Genomic DNA, 16,770 nt, shown 5'->3' with positions numbered 1-16,770 from the left:
TTGGTCCTGACCAAAAAAGAAAATTATACATTTAGTCCTGGTTTGCTTGTGTTCACACTGTCATTTTTAACACCGAACCCAAAGATACAAAAAAACAAAAAACAAAGCCTTTATGACATATTTTACAACGCAATGCCCATTGTGTGTGCATAAATATGATGGAACATGTAGGAGCTGACAACTCGTGAAGAGCTTATAAAATGTGTAAAAGAGTCAAAACAGTGACAGGAATTCCTCCATCACACACAAACGAAGATCTCAGAATTCATTTGGAAGCGGACTGAGACCCATGTTTCAGCGGCCTCGGCCCGCATGTTTGGTGCACACCAGGGTTCAGATGGCAGGGTTCACACTTTATCAAATGACCCGCACTAACAGATCAATCGCACCAGAGTTCGCTTTAATTAAACCAAACATGCCAAGTGTGAACACACCCTCAGACACCCTATCAAACACAATTGTCTATATATGTTTTTTTTTTAAGAAATGTGTATTTTTATTCAGCAAGGATGCATTAAATTGATCTTGTTCTATTGAACTTTCTATTCATCAAAAATTCAGTTTCCATTAAAATATTGAAAAAGCTGTTTTTAACATTGATAATAATAAAAGTCTTGATTTCTTGAGCAGCAAATCAGCATATTAGAATAATTTCTGAAGGATCATGTGACACTGAAGACTGGAGGTATTGATAATGAAAGCAATAAATTAATTTTAAAATACATAGAAACAGAAATAAATAAAATATTGCACAATATTATTGTTACTTGGTGAGCATAAAATGCTCAATTTCAAATCCATTACAAATACACTTGTTTTAAATTGTACCATGTCAGATTCAGCAACGTGTCATTAACAGTGATTCAGTGCCTCATAAAAGACATTAAATACCTCTTTTCGGATTTAAATTTTTAACTGATTGTTGTTGTTTTTTTTTCATTCCTATGGAGAACATGAATGGGAAAATGAGATTCCAGAACCAAGGCTGCTGGAAAAAGTGTTTTGTCACTCAAAAAATGCCACCATTTTGAAATGTTTTCAAAATAAGAACACACACATGATCATAATCATGTTTGATTATGATTGGAGCTGGTAAGGAAGCCCATGAGCTTCATAGCAGAAAGTAACTCTGGAACCAGGTGAATAAAATGCTCGTAAAAAGGGCAGAGAAGAGGCGTAATAGATTTAAAAAGCTAGTGAAGACAACCAAAGAGCAGAAAGAGATGATGTTCGCTTTTCAAGCACAATCCCAGCATTTACTCCTCTACAGTTTTTACACTCATTACACTACTGTGGATTCAAATGTGTATTGCAGTCCAAATTGATAATGGTTGAAATCTCACAAATGCTCATATATATATATATATAGTTCAATGGGGTTCTATATAGAACTTTAGGGTTCTTGACTCAAATTGAAACACTTTTTGCCAAAAAGGTTCAATACAATGATAAACGTCTTAAACGATTGCATAATGCGTTTATGTTTAATGGGTTCACTTAAAAAAATACATGTTCTTTGTGAGATCAACCTTGATTTTTATTAATAACATTGCAAAGCATATTTCAGTCTGACCTGCTGGAATATCCATATAAAAACAGCTTCTGATGGTTTCAAGCTCGTCCAAACTAGTCATTAGGTAGCCTAAGGGCCAGTTCACACCAAGGATGATAATTGATAACTATAACGATAACAATAATTATATAGTTCTATATCGTTCTAAATATAAAAGAATAATAGAGTCCACATCACAGATATAATGTTAATGGCACAGAGAAACGACATCCCTGGAATCACTTTCAGGACTTTTTTTTTTCCAGCTGATGAATGATAAAAACATTGACAGCCAATCAGAATCCACCAGATTTCAAAGAGCTCGAGCATTTAAAGCGGCAGGCGACATAACTACAGAGCAAGCTTACAATAAACTTAAAGTCCATAATTTTATCACTTAAAACTTATCTTTGATCACCAAAATGACATATTTAAAAAATTTTCATTGAAAAAAAAATTCTTCATGCCTTAAAATAACTTGAATTAAGTCTAAACCCTGGTCTCATTTAGTATACGCGGTTCTATGAATAAGCAAAATAGCCCCGCCTCCACTCACTCACACCAGCTCAGAGATTCACTCGTTGACGATCACACGCTAACCTGATTGGTTACAAGGTAATATGCGACGTAAGTAACACCAGCGATTTCAAACCGCGTTTTTGAGACTGTCTTTGGTTCACTGCAGTTTTAAGGAGAAAATCGTTCTTGGTGTGAAAGGGCCTTAAGATTGTCTAGATGCTCAATCAATCAATCTTTATCCTTTGTGGTTGTTCCAGCAGGGAGAACGAATGAGATTGCGACAAACAGAGAGGAGCTGGGATACGGCATGGAGGAAGACGAGAAAAGCAAAGCAGAAGAAAGGACAGACCTGAGTTTGTCTGACTGGGGGAGTCCGTGTCTTCTGGGAGGGGGGGTTAGGGGGGAGGGGGTCACATCACGAAAATGGACAGACAGACACAGAGGAGAGGGGCGTGAGAGGAGGTGTGCAGAAAGACGGGACAAGAAACCAGGGGCAAAAACACATGGGAGGGAACACAACAACAACACAAACAACAACAACAACAACATAACAACAACATTAAAACAAATAGGAAACAACAACACGACAAGCAGATAAAACCATCCATGATACAGAGAAAGAGAGAAATAAATCACAGTTCAGAGGAAAAACACCAAGAGCAGCCAGTCCTGCTTAAGAACAAACCCTGAAACACTAGAAGAATGTTAATAGAACATGCAGAGGGAATGAGGGATGAACAAAAGACCTGCAGAAAGAGGGAGAATAGAAGAGAGAGGACGAGGACAGTCTCCGCAAACCCTGAAGAGAAATAAGGTCCTGACACCTATCAGATGTGTTTTAGAGACATGTGGATGCTAAACACAACACTGACAGATATGCTACAGTATCCAAGCAAAATAACAATGTTAATTTTTCTAAAGCGTTTTAAAAAAAAGTAAAATCACTTGTGTGTTTTAGTGCTTTCAGAAAAATGATCAAAACAAAATTGTCAGTAAATGTGGTGTACATTTACTGAAAATGTTGTGTCAGTCAGTTTGGGGTCAGTAAGAAATTAATTATTTTATTCAGCAAGGACGCATTCAATTCGACAAAAGATTTCTATCTCAAATAAATGCTGTGCTTTCGAACTTTCTAATCATGAACGAATCCTGTTAAAAATGCATTACGGATTCCACAACAAACATTGATAATAACAAGGAATGTTTCTTGAGCAGCAAATCAGCATATTAGAATGATTTCTGAAGAATCATGTGACACTGAAGACTGGAGTAATGCATCGCAGGAATAAACTGTATTTTAAAATATACTCAAATAGAAAACAGTTATTTTAAACTGTAAGAATATTTCACAATATTAATGTTTTTATTTTTTTTTATCAAATAATTCAGCAATGGTGAACACAAGAGACTTCTTTCAATCACATTAAAAAATCTTACTAAACCCAAACTTTTAGATTGAAGTGTACAAAAATACAAAGCCAAAAGCCCCTCTACAAAGCAATTTTATTGTTGGCGGCCAATGAGTTCCTCTCCCATTCTTGACTTAAACAGGCTTTTGACACTGATAAAAAAATAAATTAAGCTATCACTCTAATTTGACCAAAAAAAGTTTTCTTGCAACTAAAAATTGACATTCTGCAGGCATTTATATTGCATATCCTTCACAGCAATGCATAATGCATCACATCGTAAATGCATAAATCTCTAAATGGCCACGAGTTTTATCAAATTAAACTTTGATACACCCACATCACATCAGCAACAGCCGCAAGTCACTCATTTCAACTGACTGAACCAAAGTTCCTTTAAGACCAGTCATTCCAATCGCCGGCCATCTTTGAAACGCTCTTTCAGTCATGCAAGTACAGCTTCCTTCTCTGAATGTGGAAACATCAAACTCTCCAAAGATGTTTTCCAATGCATCCCCCCCTTTAAAGAATGTCACTAAAAATACTAAAGCTGAAAGGTGTCCTGCTTATCCTTCAGTTTGGCCTTAATTCTCACACACCACAGATCTCCCAGCATCCTCCTTTAGATCATTTGTTCGATGCCCATTTTAGAGCCTTATATAATTACGCTGGCATCTTAGGACACTGTTTGGCACTAATTGGACATCCTCCTCCTCGCCATATTTCAATTCTTTATCAGTGTCTTCTTCACAGAGAACACAATCTGCTGATACGGCTCGTTTTTTCTCGGTTCTTCATTGTTCTCTTTGATTCGCTGAAGCATTAATCACGCAACAACCCAGCGTGCATGATCTTGTGTACCTAAGCACATTTCTCATGCATTAATCACCCACAAGACGATCCCATTCCACACAGACGGCTACACTGATAGGACATTCATTAGCCGGACCTGATTCAGACCCTATAAACCCTACACACACACACACACACACACACACAGCCATCTCATCAGAAAGCTATTCAGGACCCAGATCCTCAGAGCAAGAGAAACGATGTCTTGTGGTGTCACTCGCTCGTCTCACTGTCATCTCATCTCAGTAAAACATTCAATACTGAAGCTGTATTCATCATTCACAGCTCTATCATTTCCGTCAGCTTTGTGCAGAAAGTGGAGGTGAACATCTCCCATGAAGTTTAATGAGACGCTGTCGAAATCACGAGTATTTGTTTTTTTGAATGAGGTCTGATTGTATAAGGTGAATGTGCAATGGAAACCCACATAAAGAGAGCGTGTCTACTAGCGATGGGCGTGTTTGAAACATGCTTTAAAACTTCTGGTTGTTCGAACTATTTTTGACTAGCAGGCGTCACCAGACTGAGCCATTCTGAATTAGCAGTGTGATTTGATTTCTTTCAAATCTTACTGGTCGGAAACTCTTGCATGGTAAGTTTCTGATTAGTAACATTCGAAAGCAAGTCATAATTTCATTCAGCAAGACTATGGATTAACAGCCTCGGATAGTTACAGTAGGTCTGTTTTTTGTAAAAAATATATTTCCCTATGGAGAAAATGAAAGTAGTTTTTAGTTATGACTTTTTTTCATTTGATTTAGTCTATTTAGTTTTGTATCAAATCCAATGTGGTTTTGGTTGATCGAGATCTGGCAGCAATAGCACATTTTTCCGATTCGCGGACAGCTTTCCATGAGAACAACGTATAAGGAATACTTTTAGCTGTGTTGCGATGTGTCATGAGAGTAGCTAACTCTCTGTACAGATCGAATACGAGCATCTTGTTTATAATAAATCCATTAAACGCACCACCCAGCATACCCGGTTAAAGAAGTCACCTCTCACTACTGGTTTGCGCCCCCTACTGCTGATTGGCTACAAGTGTTTCTCAGAAATTGCTTACTGCACCTTTAAATGCAGACTCAATGAGCATAAACACTTTCAAACCAATCTCAAACATTTGAAAGGTATCGTGTACGTTGTATTCTTTTAGTAAAAATAACTAATCAATAAATTGCCTCTTGAAAGACAAGACAATAGAGCTGAAATGCATGTTTATGCAAACATTATAGTTTTATTTGAGCAACTCAAAAAGTCATAAGTAGATGAAAGATAAAGATAAAACACTTTTTAAGAAAAGAAAGCTACTATTTATTTATCTAGACTAGAATTATAGATTATTTTATATCTAATTGGGTTTTATATGATCATCTGGCTGACACATAAAGCAACCAAAAACAGTTTGTTTTCTTGTTTAAATGTACCATTATTGATACTACAACAATTGACTGGTGGAAAAACCTTTCCAATTGACAATTCAAACAAACTGCACAGTGTCAGTCTATGACACAGTCTATGTGCAGCAAACTCTGCAGAAAATGTGTGTAGGTCATAAAGCAAATCAGCTAATCAGATTGAAACTGTGTGCAATAAGCATTAAACGGTTAGTGAACAGACTGTGAACTTCCACGTTTACTCCACCTGACTGTATTCAGCACAGAGATGTAGAGCTCAGAATCATTGAGAGGAAAGAGCACACGGGGTCAAGATCAGAGAGGTCAGAGGTCAAACCTGTCTGAGCAGCGATGTGTGTCTCCTCCTGATGGCCGTTAGATGAGTGACCAGCACTGACCACTGAGCCCTGCTGGTCCTCCCATGTCACCTCTTATCACAGAGACATAGGCAGCGTTAACATTCGGCTCGAGAACACGTGTAGCGTATCAGAGAAAGTAAGGGATTTCTACAGTGGCCTCAAAACCTATTTGAAAACTTAAGTCATGCTTAAAAAATCTGAATGTGACATTAAGACAAGATTAATTGCGGCTTCACAGTCCAAATACATTTTGTTATTCTTCTTTCCATCAAACTTCTTTTTGTTTCACTCGGAAAGTGTGCTCGTGCTATTTTTTTATTTCAAATAAATGCCACTTGGTTTGATATTTTGTATCTAATGCAATACCTTCAGACTGGATTAGATTTTCAAATACTTTTGAGGCCACTGTATACTTCACACATCAGTGTTTGTTCCGAAAAATGCAGTCTGCATGCGTCTATATTTTATCTTTGCAAAAACGTGGCTTAAAATAATAGTCGGATGTAGACGGAACAATTCTGGGAATAATTCTAAGACACTTCAGCACTGAAAGGAGTGAACAGCTCCTTTCTACACATGATTGTGCTCTATCTGCTGGTCAAACTCTGTAACTGCATCCTACTGTACAATTCAGTCTGTGGAACCGATTGATTTACACTTATATAAAAATATGAAATTATATAACATCTCAATAAATCTGCCCTATAGAAAGAGTAAAGAACAAAACCATGTGTTTTTAACTAAAAGTGACTTTTAGTTAAACAGAAAAGGCTGGACATTTATCCAATGTATACGGCTCAGAGCAAAACATTTATCCGGACAGAATTCGATTTTAATGCAACACAATCCGAATTTAATTTAAGACATCTCTAGATGTCCCTCATTATTCACAGCAAAACACATTAAAATACTGACAACCCACTCAAGAGAGATATATGAGAGACGTGAAGAGGGAGAGATTGACCTAGAAACAGACAGAGAGAGAAAACGACTCATCCATGAAGAACTCATGCAAGATCCGTGACGCATTAATCCTTCAATGACAGTAGTTTTAAGAAAAGAAAAGACATTTTAAAGGACTGGGCGATATAGCTAAATATATAAGTGCAATACAAGTGTGTAAAAAAGAAAGTACTTAAAAATTATATTTTGAAAAATTATATATATCAATATATATATTGATATATATATATATATAATATATATATATATATATATATAATATATATACAGTATATTGATATATATTGACATATATTATTATTATTAAAACATAACATAAAAATGTCACAACACTGAACAACAAAAATAAATCAAACTTGGTAAATCTAACTATAAACAGTTTTTTTTTTACATGCGGAGTAAGAACAGGATGGCATTTTAAGAAAGAAAATATGGTCAGTTTACATATCATAGTGACTTTAAAATCAAATGCATATATACTATGATGATTTGATATATTGCCCAGCCCCTCAGCCCCTGAAATGTCCCCTCAGAAAAGAAAAGAAAAGAAAAGAAAAGAAAAGAAAAGAAAAGAAAAGAAAAGAAAAGAAAAGAAAAGAAAGAGGAAAGTAAATAAAATATTGCAAAGCTACACTGCAAACACACGCCTGGAGAAACTTGCCTTTCCTCCCGTTTACGGCTGGGCCGTTAGGCCTCATCTCACACACTTTAAAACAACAACAGGAGCAATGAAGTAAAAACAGTGCAAAAATTCCCCCCCCAAAAATAATAATTTTCACAAAATATAAGTCAAACTTCTAATAAAACCTCCTGTATACTCATTTTAAGTGTCATATGAAAAAATAATGAGAGTGTATTTCAAACAGCTGATGTAGAGTATATATCAGATGGACAGAAAGAGATGGATGCTGGGAAGGTGGCAGACACACACACACACACACACACACACACACACACACACACACACACACACACACACACACACACACACACACACACACACACACACACACTCCCAACGGACCAGATCTTGTGACAAATACAACGGATGTGGCAGATGGGAGAGTAGGAAGTGCGATCGGTTGGAAACTCAAGTCTGTGTGTGCATGTGTACAACCAATTTTTCATTTACAAACCATAACCTGACACAAACTTGAAGTTATGTATAGACTGACCCTAAACTGACTCAGAAGGTAAGCTAAGTAGCTGCCGCTATAACACAAACTACAGTTCAGGGTCAGGGTCAGGGTCTGTCTGTCTGTCTGTCTGTCTGTCTGTCTGTCTGTCTGTCTGTCTGTCTGTCTGTCTATCTATCTATCTATCTATCTATCTGTCTATCTATCTATCTGTCTATCTATATATCTGTCTATCTATCTATCTATCTATCTATCTATCTATCTATCTATCTATCTATCTATCTATCTATCTGTCTGTCTGTCTATCTATCATCTGTCTATCTACTGTATCTATCTATATATATCTGTCCATCTGTCTGTCTGTCTGTCTAATCTACCTACCTACTAAAAGTTTGACCATTTAACAGTTACTGTAAGTCACTAAATAATAATATTATTACATAATTCAGTAACTGAATGAACAAGATTCATGCTTCTCTGTTTTTCTCCTGAGAAAAAAACAGTAATCTCACATGTGTCTCCTCTAGAGTTTCAGAAGAGATCAGATGTGTCAAACTGTCTGAAGTATTCACATTCACAGCTCAATGCTATTACTGTATGTCAAAGACTGCCCGTCTATTTGTATTTCTCCTAAATATTCGGAGACAAAATGGATATTTAAATGACAACTCCACATGAATAATATTTTACATTTGAGAAACGTTGTTAGCAAAACAGAACAAGAAGTCAGTAAGTTCAAAAATATGATTTGGACAAGACAAAAATACTGTGACTTCTTTTAGAACAAAACAAAAAAGTCACTAGGAAAACAAAAATACATTTGGAAAATCCTTTATCACAACATTACACGATCACTGTTACAGTAAGACAAAGGGAAAGACGGAAAACTACCATTGTTTATCACATAAACACGAAGAGTTTGCAATGGACCTGGCTTCATAACCTCTGTTGGAGAAAGCTCTGATGGAGCATTTGATCATTCCGAAATGAAGAGGAAATCTGACTTCCAAAAAGCTCTATAAGCTGAGGTTAATTCTAGACCTGTCTGTAGAGGAAATGTCAGCTCAAGACCATTGCAGAAAGGTTTAATTCAATCGGAAGATCTTTCTGATATATTAAACCTTCACAGACGGTGTTACACACCTGGACAAGCCTCAAGTTCTTCATCTCCATCTTCTGAGAGAGGAATGAGAGAGGGAAACATCAGAGCGCACATGCACAACTAAACCACACATGTCATTTACATGACCATGTGTGTGGCACGCACTCAAATATAACCACAGGAAGTGACTGGCACACTACAGTACGTCATATTCAGCCAATGAGGGTAATGGATAAGTGCAATGTTGTGATAATGTGAAACGATCCCTGAAAAACGGCACCAATTCACACTGGAAACACTTCTGTTTTTCAAACCTTTCATATCGAACTTTGAAATGACAAGCTTTGTTGTCACACCGGTTCGAAAGAGTCAATCAGCAAGAAGGCCAAACTCTGTTACCCAATCAACTTATGTGGACAACAGTAACCAGGGCTTGACATAAACATCCGCCAACCCGCCAAATGCAGGTGATTTCAGCAGTGGCGTGTAACTAGACACTTTGCCGGTTTGAATTTTATATATATTATATATAGGCTAGATTTTTCAATTGTAGTCTTTTAAAAAGGCATCTGAAATAATAAACTAAGTGCAATGTAGTGTTGTCAAAAATATAGATTTTTCGATACATATCGATACTGAAATATCTGAAATGCTTCCAATACTCATTTTACGCAGAATACACGATACCAGCTGGATTCGTACGTTCGGTCTTAAAGTGACAGCAGCCTAATATACCTGCTGCCAAATTATGTGATAATATTCAAAATATATGTCCGTTTTCCCCCATGGTATCGATGTCAAAATTGTTGCCAGTGAAAAATACTGAGTGGCTTGTAACTTTGGAAAACCACACTTTGGCTGGTGAGCAAAAAAGTTAACATCAAGCCCTGTTTGGCACAAAATGTGATTTTTCCTCAATCTTGAAATCAACATTAGAGTTTTGTGTGTCCACCAAAGTGTTATGATATGGAATATCCGCAGAAGTGTTACTAGTATCTGATTTCGCAGATAGTTTTTTTCCCCTGAATATTAAAATAGATACAATGTAAAGAATTTGCTCTGGCTCTTGTTTTAAATGATTTCGTTCCATTGTTGTCGTCTGTTGTCGTTATACAAACAGGATGGTCTGTGTTGTATCTGTCCCGCCCCATCTCCACTGTGATTGAACGACAGTGGCAGTGATGAGTTCTGCACTTTACCCAAAGTTGAACAGTTTTCAACTCTTGATTTTTAAACGGTGGCCTTAGGAAAAAAAAGACGCTTTGGTCGACACATGTCCATTTCTGTTAGATTTGAGGTTATCTGTACACTATTGAATTGGAATGCTGACAAAAAGTATATTTTTGCATAATTTTATAGGCAACACTATACAATACGGTCCCACGTTAGTTGATGTGTTAACTAACGGAGCAAATATTAAGATTCCTATTTCAACAGTCATATTTTTCTTCATTTCCCTATTGAAATGAACTGGGGCTTGATGCATTACTGAATGTATCTATAGGTTGCTGCAGTCAGTCATTTTCCAATCCCACCTCTCAGATAAACCCATCTCAGCATGAGCAAGAGCCAACACGGAGAGAAAAAAGGAGCTACACAGAAAAACAAACATACTTCTTTCCAGCGTCCCTTTCGGAGGCAGCTGTGGGAGCTGTCGTCCTCTCCGGCTGTTCACAGGGGTCCCAGTGGGGCTGGTCTGAACCGATCCACCACGAGGATTCGCCCTAGTACACAAAACACAATCACCATTATTACTGCTGTTTTGTGCACGTACCTTATTTCCATAATGCAAGGCATTACCCTGAACACTGACAGCGCTAGCAAGGAAATCAAAACAAAGTATCATAATAGGACATTGAACAAAAAGGCAAAAAGAGATTTCACAGCTGCTCTATGAAGCATCAGCAAACGAAAACCCAGTTGAAAATGATACATTATAAAAGATAGGGAAATGAAGGGTTAAAAAGCATGTGGATCAGTCAGTCATATATATGATATTTCACATATACATGTGCTGTAAAATCATGCACATCCATTTGAATGATGCTGAGGATTAAAATAACAATAAATAAACATGGCTGTCCATCAGCATTTTGTATTAGCATAATTACAAAGGAAGTACTAATATAAGGTGCATATATACTAAATATATGGTATGTACTAATTTGTTTGTCTGTTTTTAATGTCTATAGCTGTTTTCATGGTGAAACCCAGCTTAAAGTATCAGATATACAGGTGCTGTACGACCAGCACCTGTACATTACGATTCAAAAGTTTGTGGTCGGTAAGATTTTTTAAAAGTCTTTTATGCTCACAAAGGTTACATTTATTTGATTAAAACTACAGTTAAAACAGTAATATCGTGAAATATTATTACAGTTTAAAACAACGTATATATAAAATAATGCATTCTTGTGATGGAAAGCTGCATTTCAGCAACATTACTTTACATTAGAAATGATTTTAATATGCTGATTTGCTGCTCAAGAAACATTTCTTATCATCAATGTTGAAAACAGTCGTGCTTCTAATTTGTTTTTGTGGAAACCTTGATACATTTTTTTTTCAGGATTCTTTGATGAATAGAATGTTCAGAAAGAACAGCATTTACTTGAACTAAAAATCTTTTGAAAAATTAAAAATGTCTTGATTGGCACTTTTGTTTAATTTAATACATCCTTGCTTAACAAAAATATATATTTGTAAAAAAAAAAAAAAATCTTGACTCAAACCATCAGCTCACTGATGTAAATTCAGTTGTTCTGCCATTCTAGTCCATGCATTATTCCTGGTAGGAGGCTTCAGTAAATATGTACTTAGTAGATTTTAATGGTACATTTGACAAAATGCTTGATGCTTTGGCACATGAAGGTGAGTCTTCCACAGTGATGCTGCAAGAGAAGTGTGCGTTTTTCTCCGCCATCACCCAAAACAAACAAAACATATTAGTATTCAAGACAAAAGAACCAAATGGGGGAAAAACAAATGAGTTAAACATCACAATACAGGGATAACAACCAATGGAGATTCCACGTCACTGAAAGTATAACTGGTGTGTTTTGATATAAAAACAAATCATTAAAAAGAAATGAGCCGTATCTGGTGCATCTACAGGGATCATGAGATGGAGGAGATATAACAGCGATGCCGCAGAGGGGGCATTAAATAAATCAAAGGGGTTGGTTGGGGATGCCGGGGATCTTTGTTAACACATGAAAGGTGTTTTGTTGGATTAGTCAGGGCAGCTTTGATCTGGGTCACCTCGATAAGGCAGGGGAGGGTGGAGCGGAGTGTCCTGACGGCAGCGAGGGCATCGAGGATCTCATGTGGGGCCCGTCGGGCGGCCGCTCTGTGGAGCGAGAGCGACTGTACATGGGACGCTCCATTGCGGACCGCTGGTCTGCAGAACGGGACCTGTGGTGATACTCGTGCCTGTCTGGCGCTCCGTAATTCCTGGAGAAACGTGATTGGGGGGGAAACAGGTCGGTGTTTAGTGTGGGACAGGTCGGTTGCGTCAGGCTGATGGAGCGCTGAGACTCTTACAGGTCCATGGTTAGGCTGTGTCGATCTTTGGCACTTGGAAGCAACAAATGTTCAACAGTTCTATGCTGGATGTAATATACTTTTCATTTGGTTTTGTTGCAGAGTTTGTAAGGCTGAAAGATACATTAACAGCATCGTTTAGTTTAGGTTAGGACTATGAAATCCAACAAGTCACAGAAGCATAAAAATAAACAAGAATTATTTCAAACAAATAAATTCATTCAAAATGTTTCTCGTTATTAAAAACTGTGGAAGGAAAGAGCGTTCTCAGATTATTCCCACATTTTTAGGGAAAAAAGGAAAAATCCCATCCATTTTATCCAGAGAGAAAACTTTTTTTTTTAGGACAGATCCGTAAAAAATATATATAAAAAAAATCCCTATGGATAAAATGAATGGGAAAAATACTTCTGGAACCAACACTGCTTTAAAACCACAACACTTTTAACACTTTATAATATACAATAATGCACAAGACAACACAGAGACACATGTAGTGCATGAAAAGTTGCCCAGCATCAGATCATGGATTAATATATTAATAAATAATTACTGAAATAAATGCAGTGACTACGCTGGCTGTTTAATAAGACATATTAATATACAAATAATAATAAAAGAGATTTATTTTAAAAAGTACTCAAATTAAACATTTTAAAGTGACAGACTGCTTGAAATTAGTTTTAAGCAAATTATTTTTGTAATTGATGGCTATTTTAAGATTAATTAACTAGTGAAATCCTTAAATTCCTTATGATTTATATCCCTAAATGAAAGAGAATAAGGAAATGGATTTGGGATTTTAAGTAAAGAAATATATTATTTGCATTACAACACTTGATGAAATTATTTGCATATCATTACTCTAATATATCGAAAGGTCAAAGAATAAGAGTCATATAGAACTGGGTAACTTTAATTACAAAAAATATATAAAAATGGTCACAGCATTATATACCTGTGTGTGTATATATATATATATATATATATATATATATATATATATATATATATATATATATATATATATATATATATGTGTGTGTATATATAAACTCTTATGTTAGATACTGTATGATTAATCGATTTGACAGCACTAGTTTAGACATAAACGTCCCTCAATTTAGTGAGACTTATGCTTTGAATGAGGAAATATTATTTGCAATTGGGTTAAGAAAATAAACTTAATTTAAAAAAAAAAATGGCAAAACCAGGAGCCAATTTGAAGACTTGGCACTAGACGTGGGGTTATTCGGTAGTGAAACGGGCCCAGCTCATGACAGGGCAGCAGGGTTGCTCTCGGTGTTGGATATCATCCCGTATAATGTCTTCAACTTGAAACAAAAAGGCTGTCGACATTTTAGACAGGCCATAAATGGCTGACCCAAAAAACTGCAGCACCGGTACCCCTCCATGTCACTGTACGCCTCTATGACGGGCCGTCCCAGCAGGACAAGGTAACCTGACCACCGTCCGCCGATTGATGGGACACACACTATTGCCATGGCTGCCAAAAAGACACAGATATTTGGAACTGACTCACATAAACCCTCACAGACTGTGTATTAAACACACTTCATCAGGGTTTAAACATAAAATCTTTTTTTTAAGTGATAAAGTGATAAAAGTAAATAATAAAAACATTACAGATTAATCTGCTAGACAACTTTTTACACAAAACACCAAGTTAGAGAATATAGACAAACACACATCGACGTGTAGCACTCAAAGCAGTGAAGTACTGTATTAATGTCCATTTTACCTCATTTGTCACTGATTATTAAAACAAAACCTGAGCTAGCAGCAAAAAGAAGTGCTCAGATTCTTTATGATGACCTTATGAGAAAATGATGACGATGCTTTAGGAATGATTCAAAGGCATACAGTAGCTCACCATTCTTACAAGGACAAAAGCTTGTTAGGTATAATGCTGTATATATTTTCCAAGCTTTCTTGGGAAATATATACATTTGCAGGGATAGTGTACATTAGGACAGAGGGATGAGGAAATACATGTGCTCTTCCTTCAGCATGTTTCATTTTTTTTTCAGAGTGTTTCCTAGTTTTTTAAACATAAAACCTCAGGTTGACATTAATAAATCACCAGTGAACTGTTAAATTGATGTACAGTCATTGTTTCAAATATATACATAATAAATGATGCCTAAAATTATTAAAAAAAAATAATTACAATGCATTAAATATTTTTTAAATTGATATTCAATGAATACAAATAATAATAATGAAATTTAAGTTGGTTTTTAAATGTTTTACTTAAATATTTGTGTAGCTTTAAGTACATTATTTCTGAAATAAACTGTTTATTTTTGTGATTTAAGCTACAGTAATTTATATTCAATTACAAATATAATTCAATCAACACTGAAAAATATTGAAATAATATTCAATTGATTGAAAACAAAGCAACAACAAAGCATTTTGCTGAATATTTGTAAGTCCATGCTTATTAGAGCATCACATCATTGTCCTAGTAATCTACTAAATCACCTAATAAACTAATAAATAGTATTATTCAACTAATTCATATTAATAAATACTAATAAATATTAAACTAATTCATATTATTAAAACATTATTGGTGGATGCTGCATCCACAACAAAAACAGCCTACAAAAAAAGTATTTAGTGCATCTTTATGAATCTTGTATTTGTATTTATACCAGGACATATGCAGTCGGTGTCAAAATGTCAACATGAGGTTGTTAGGTTTAAGGTTTCTCAATGTCAGAGGCCCTCAAGAATGCAGGTTTTCAACTAAACAACAAAACAGTATCAAACTGGTGGCATCTTATCATGTCATGATGATTGAAGTACTGGACTGAAAACCTGGATTTGTTAAAGTTGAGAGGAAGTCATGGTTTGAGAAACCCTGATGTGTTAGTGAGGGCTTCTAGCGGGGAGGTTAATGAGGACGGATGTCGCTCTACCTGAGTTCCTCCAGCTGACTGTCATGAGGCTGACTGTATCGGGTTCGAGGTAAGGTGAGAAAATGACTGCAGGCAGATGGAGAGAATATAGATAGAATTTCAGATGAGAGATGGGAAGATTTGAGGGAAGAGAGGGGATCATGTTTATTTTGGAGCTGATGATGGTGGGATGAACCCAAACTCTTCATGTAGAAGAAATGTGGTTAATGACACCAACACTCACACGTCCAACTGCATCGAGAGCACAGATCATTTTAAAACAGTGTAATTAAAGGAGCCAACAGGATTTTCTTGCACTAAATAATTATTATTACTATGAATAGTCTGATATTATTATTAATATGTTACATTATAAGTGCACCTCAGGGGAAAACGACTGCTACAAAATATAGCTCGTTTAAAGCAAATATACACTCACCGTCCACTTTATTAGGTACCTGAGTATTGTTGCTGACCATGTCCATTTCTTTATGACAACAGTGGACCCGTCTTCTGATGACTACTTCCAGCAGGATAACGCACAATGTCACAATGCTTAAAACATCTCAAACTCCTGTCTTAAACATGAGTTCTCTAAACTCATATGGCCTCCACAGTCACCAGATCTCAATCCAATAGAGCCGCTTTGGGATGTGGTGGAACGGGAGATTCACATCATGGATTAATTCTTGTTGAATTTATGCCACCAAGAATAAAGGTGTACCTAATAAAACGGCCGGTGAGTGTATATTTCTATTACTATGCCAATTTTCCAATGCTTGCTAGCTTACTAGAAACCCTCCATAACATTTTACTAAACATAAGTAATTAAGTAAATAAATACTTGGAAACAAGCTTCCATAGATTGATTGAATATTAATAATTAATGCCAATGCTTGCTTGCTTACTAGAAAACCTTTTTACTAAACATCAAAATTATAATATGAAGAATATACAAAGTTTGAGAGGTGCATGATCCTTGATATTGATTCGGTAACACTGACACAAAACATC

The 16,770-nt window shown here is 36.0% G+C and overlaps 1 protein-coding gene across 7 annotated transcripts in view; it reads right to left on the bottom strand.

The window, feature by feature from the left end:
• The window catches only part of rims2a (regulating synaptic membrane exocytosis 2a), a gene marked incomplete at its 5' end in the record, with an annotated part of 182,173 nt that overhangs the window by 53,318 nt on the left and 112,085 nt on the right, over positions 1-16,770 (bottom strand). For 4 of the 7 annotated variants that reach the window (XM_081389345.1, XM_081389346.1, XM_081389347.1 and 1 more), the window contains 3 exons: positions 10,901-11,010; positions 12,548-12,739; positions 15,778-15,843. In XM_081389345.1, coding sequence (XP_081245471.1) covers positions 10,901-11,010; positions 12,548-12,739; positions 15,778-15,843 — 368 coding nt within the window. Of the gene's footprint in view, positions 1-2,420; positions 2,451-9,327; positions 9,361-10,900; positions 11,011-12,547; positions 12,740-15,777; positions 15,844-16,770 lie in introns of all 7 variants that reach the window. The other 3 variants (XM_081389342.1, XM_081389341.1, XM_081389343.1) reach the window with 3 other exon arrangements.

This window comes from Scardinius erythrophthalmus (genome assembly GCF_964197995.2).
Source record: "Scardinius erythrophthalmus genome assembly, chromosome: 16".
NCBI lineage: Eukaryota > Metazoa > Chordata > Actinopteri > Cypriniformes > Leuciscidae > Scardinius > Scardinius erythrophthalmus.
The sequence above is the reverse complement of the archived record's forward strand: the minus strand, read 5'-3'. Positions and strand labels throughout refer to the sequence as shown.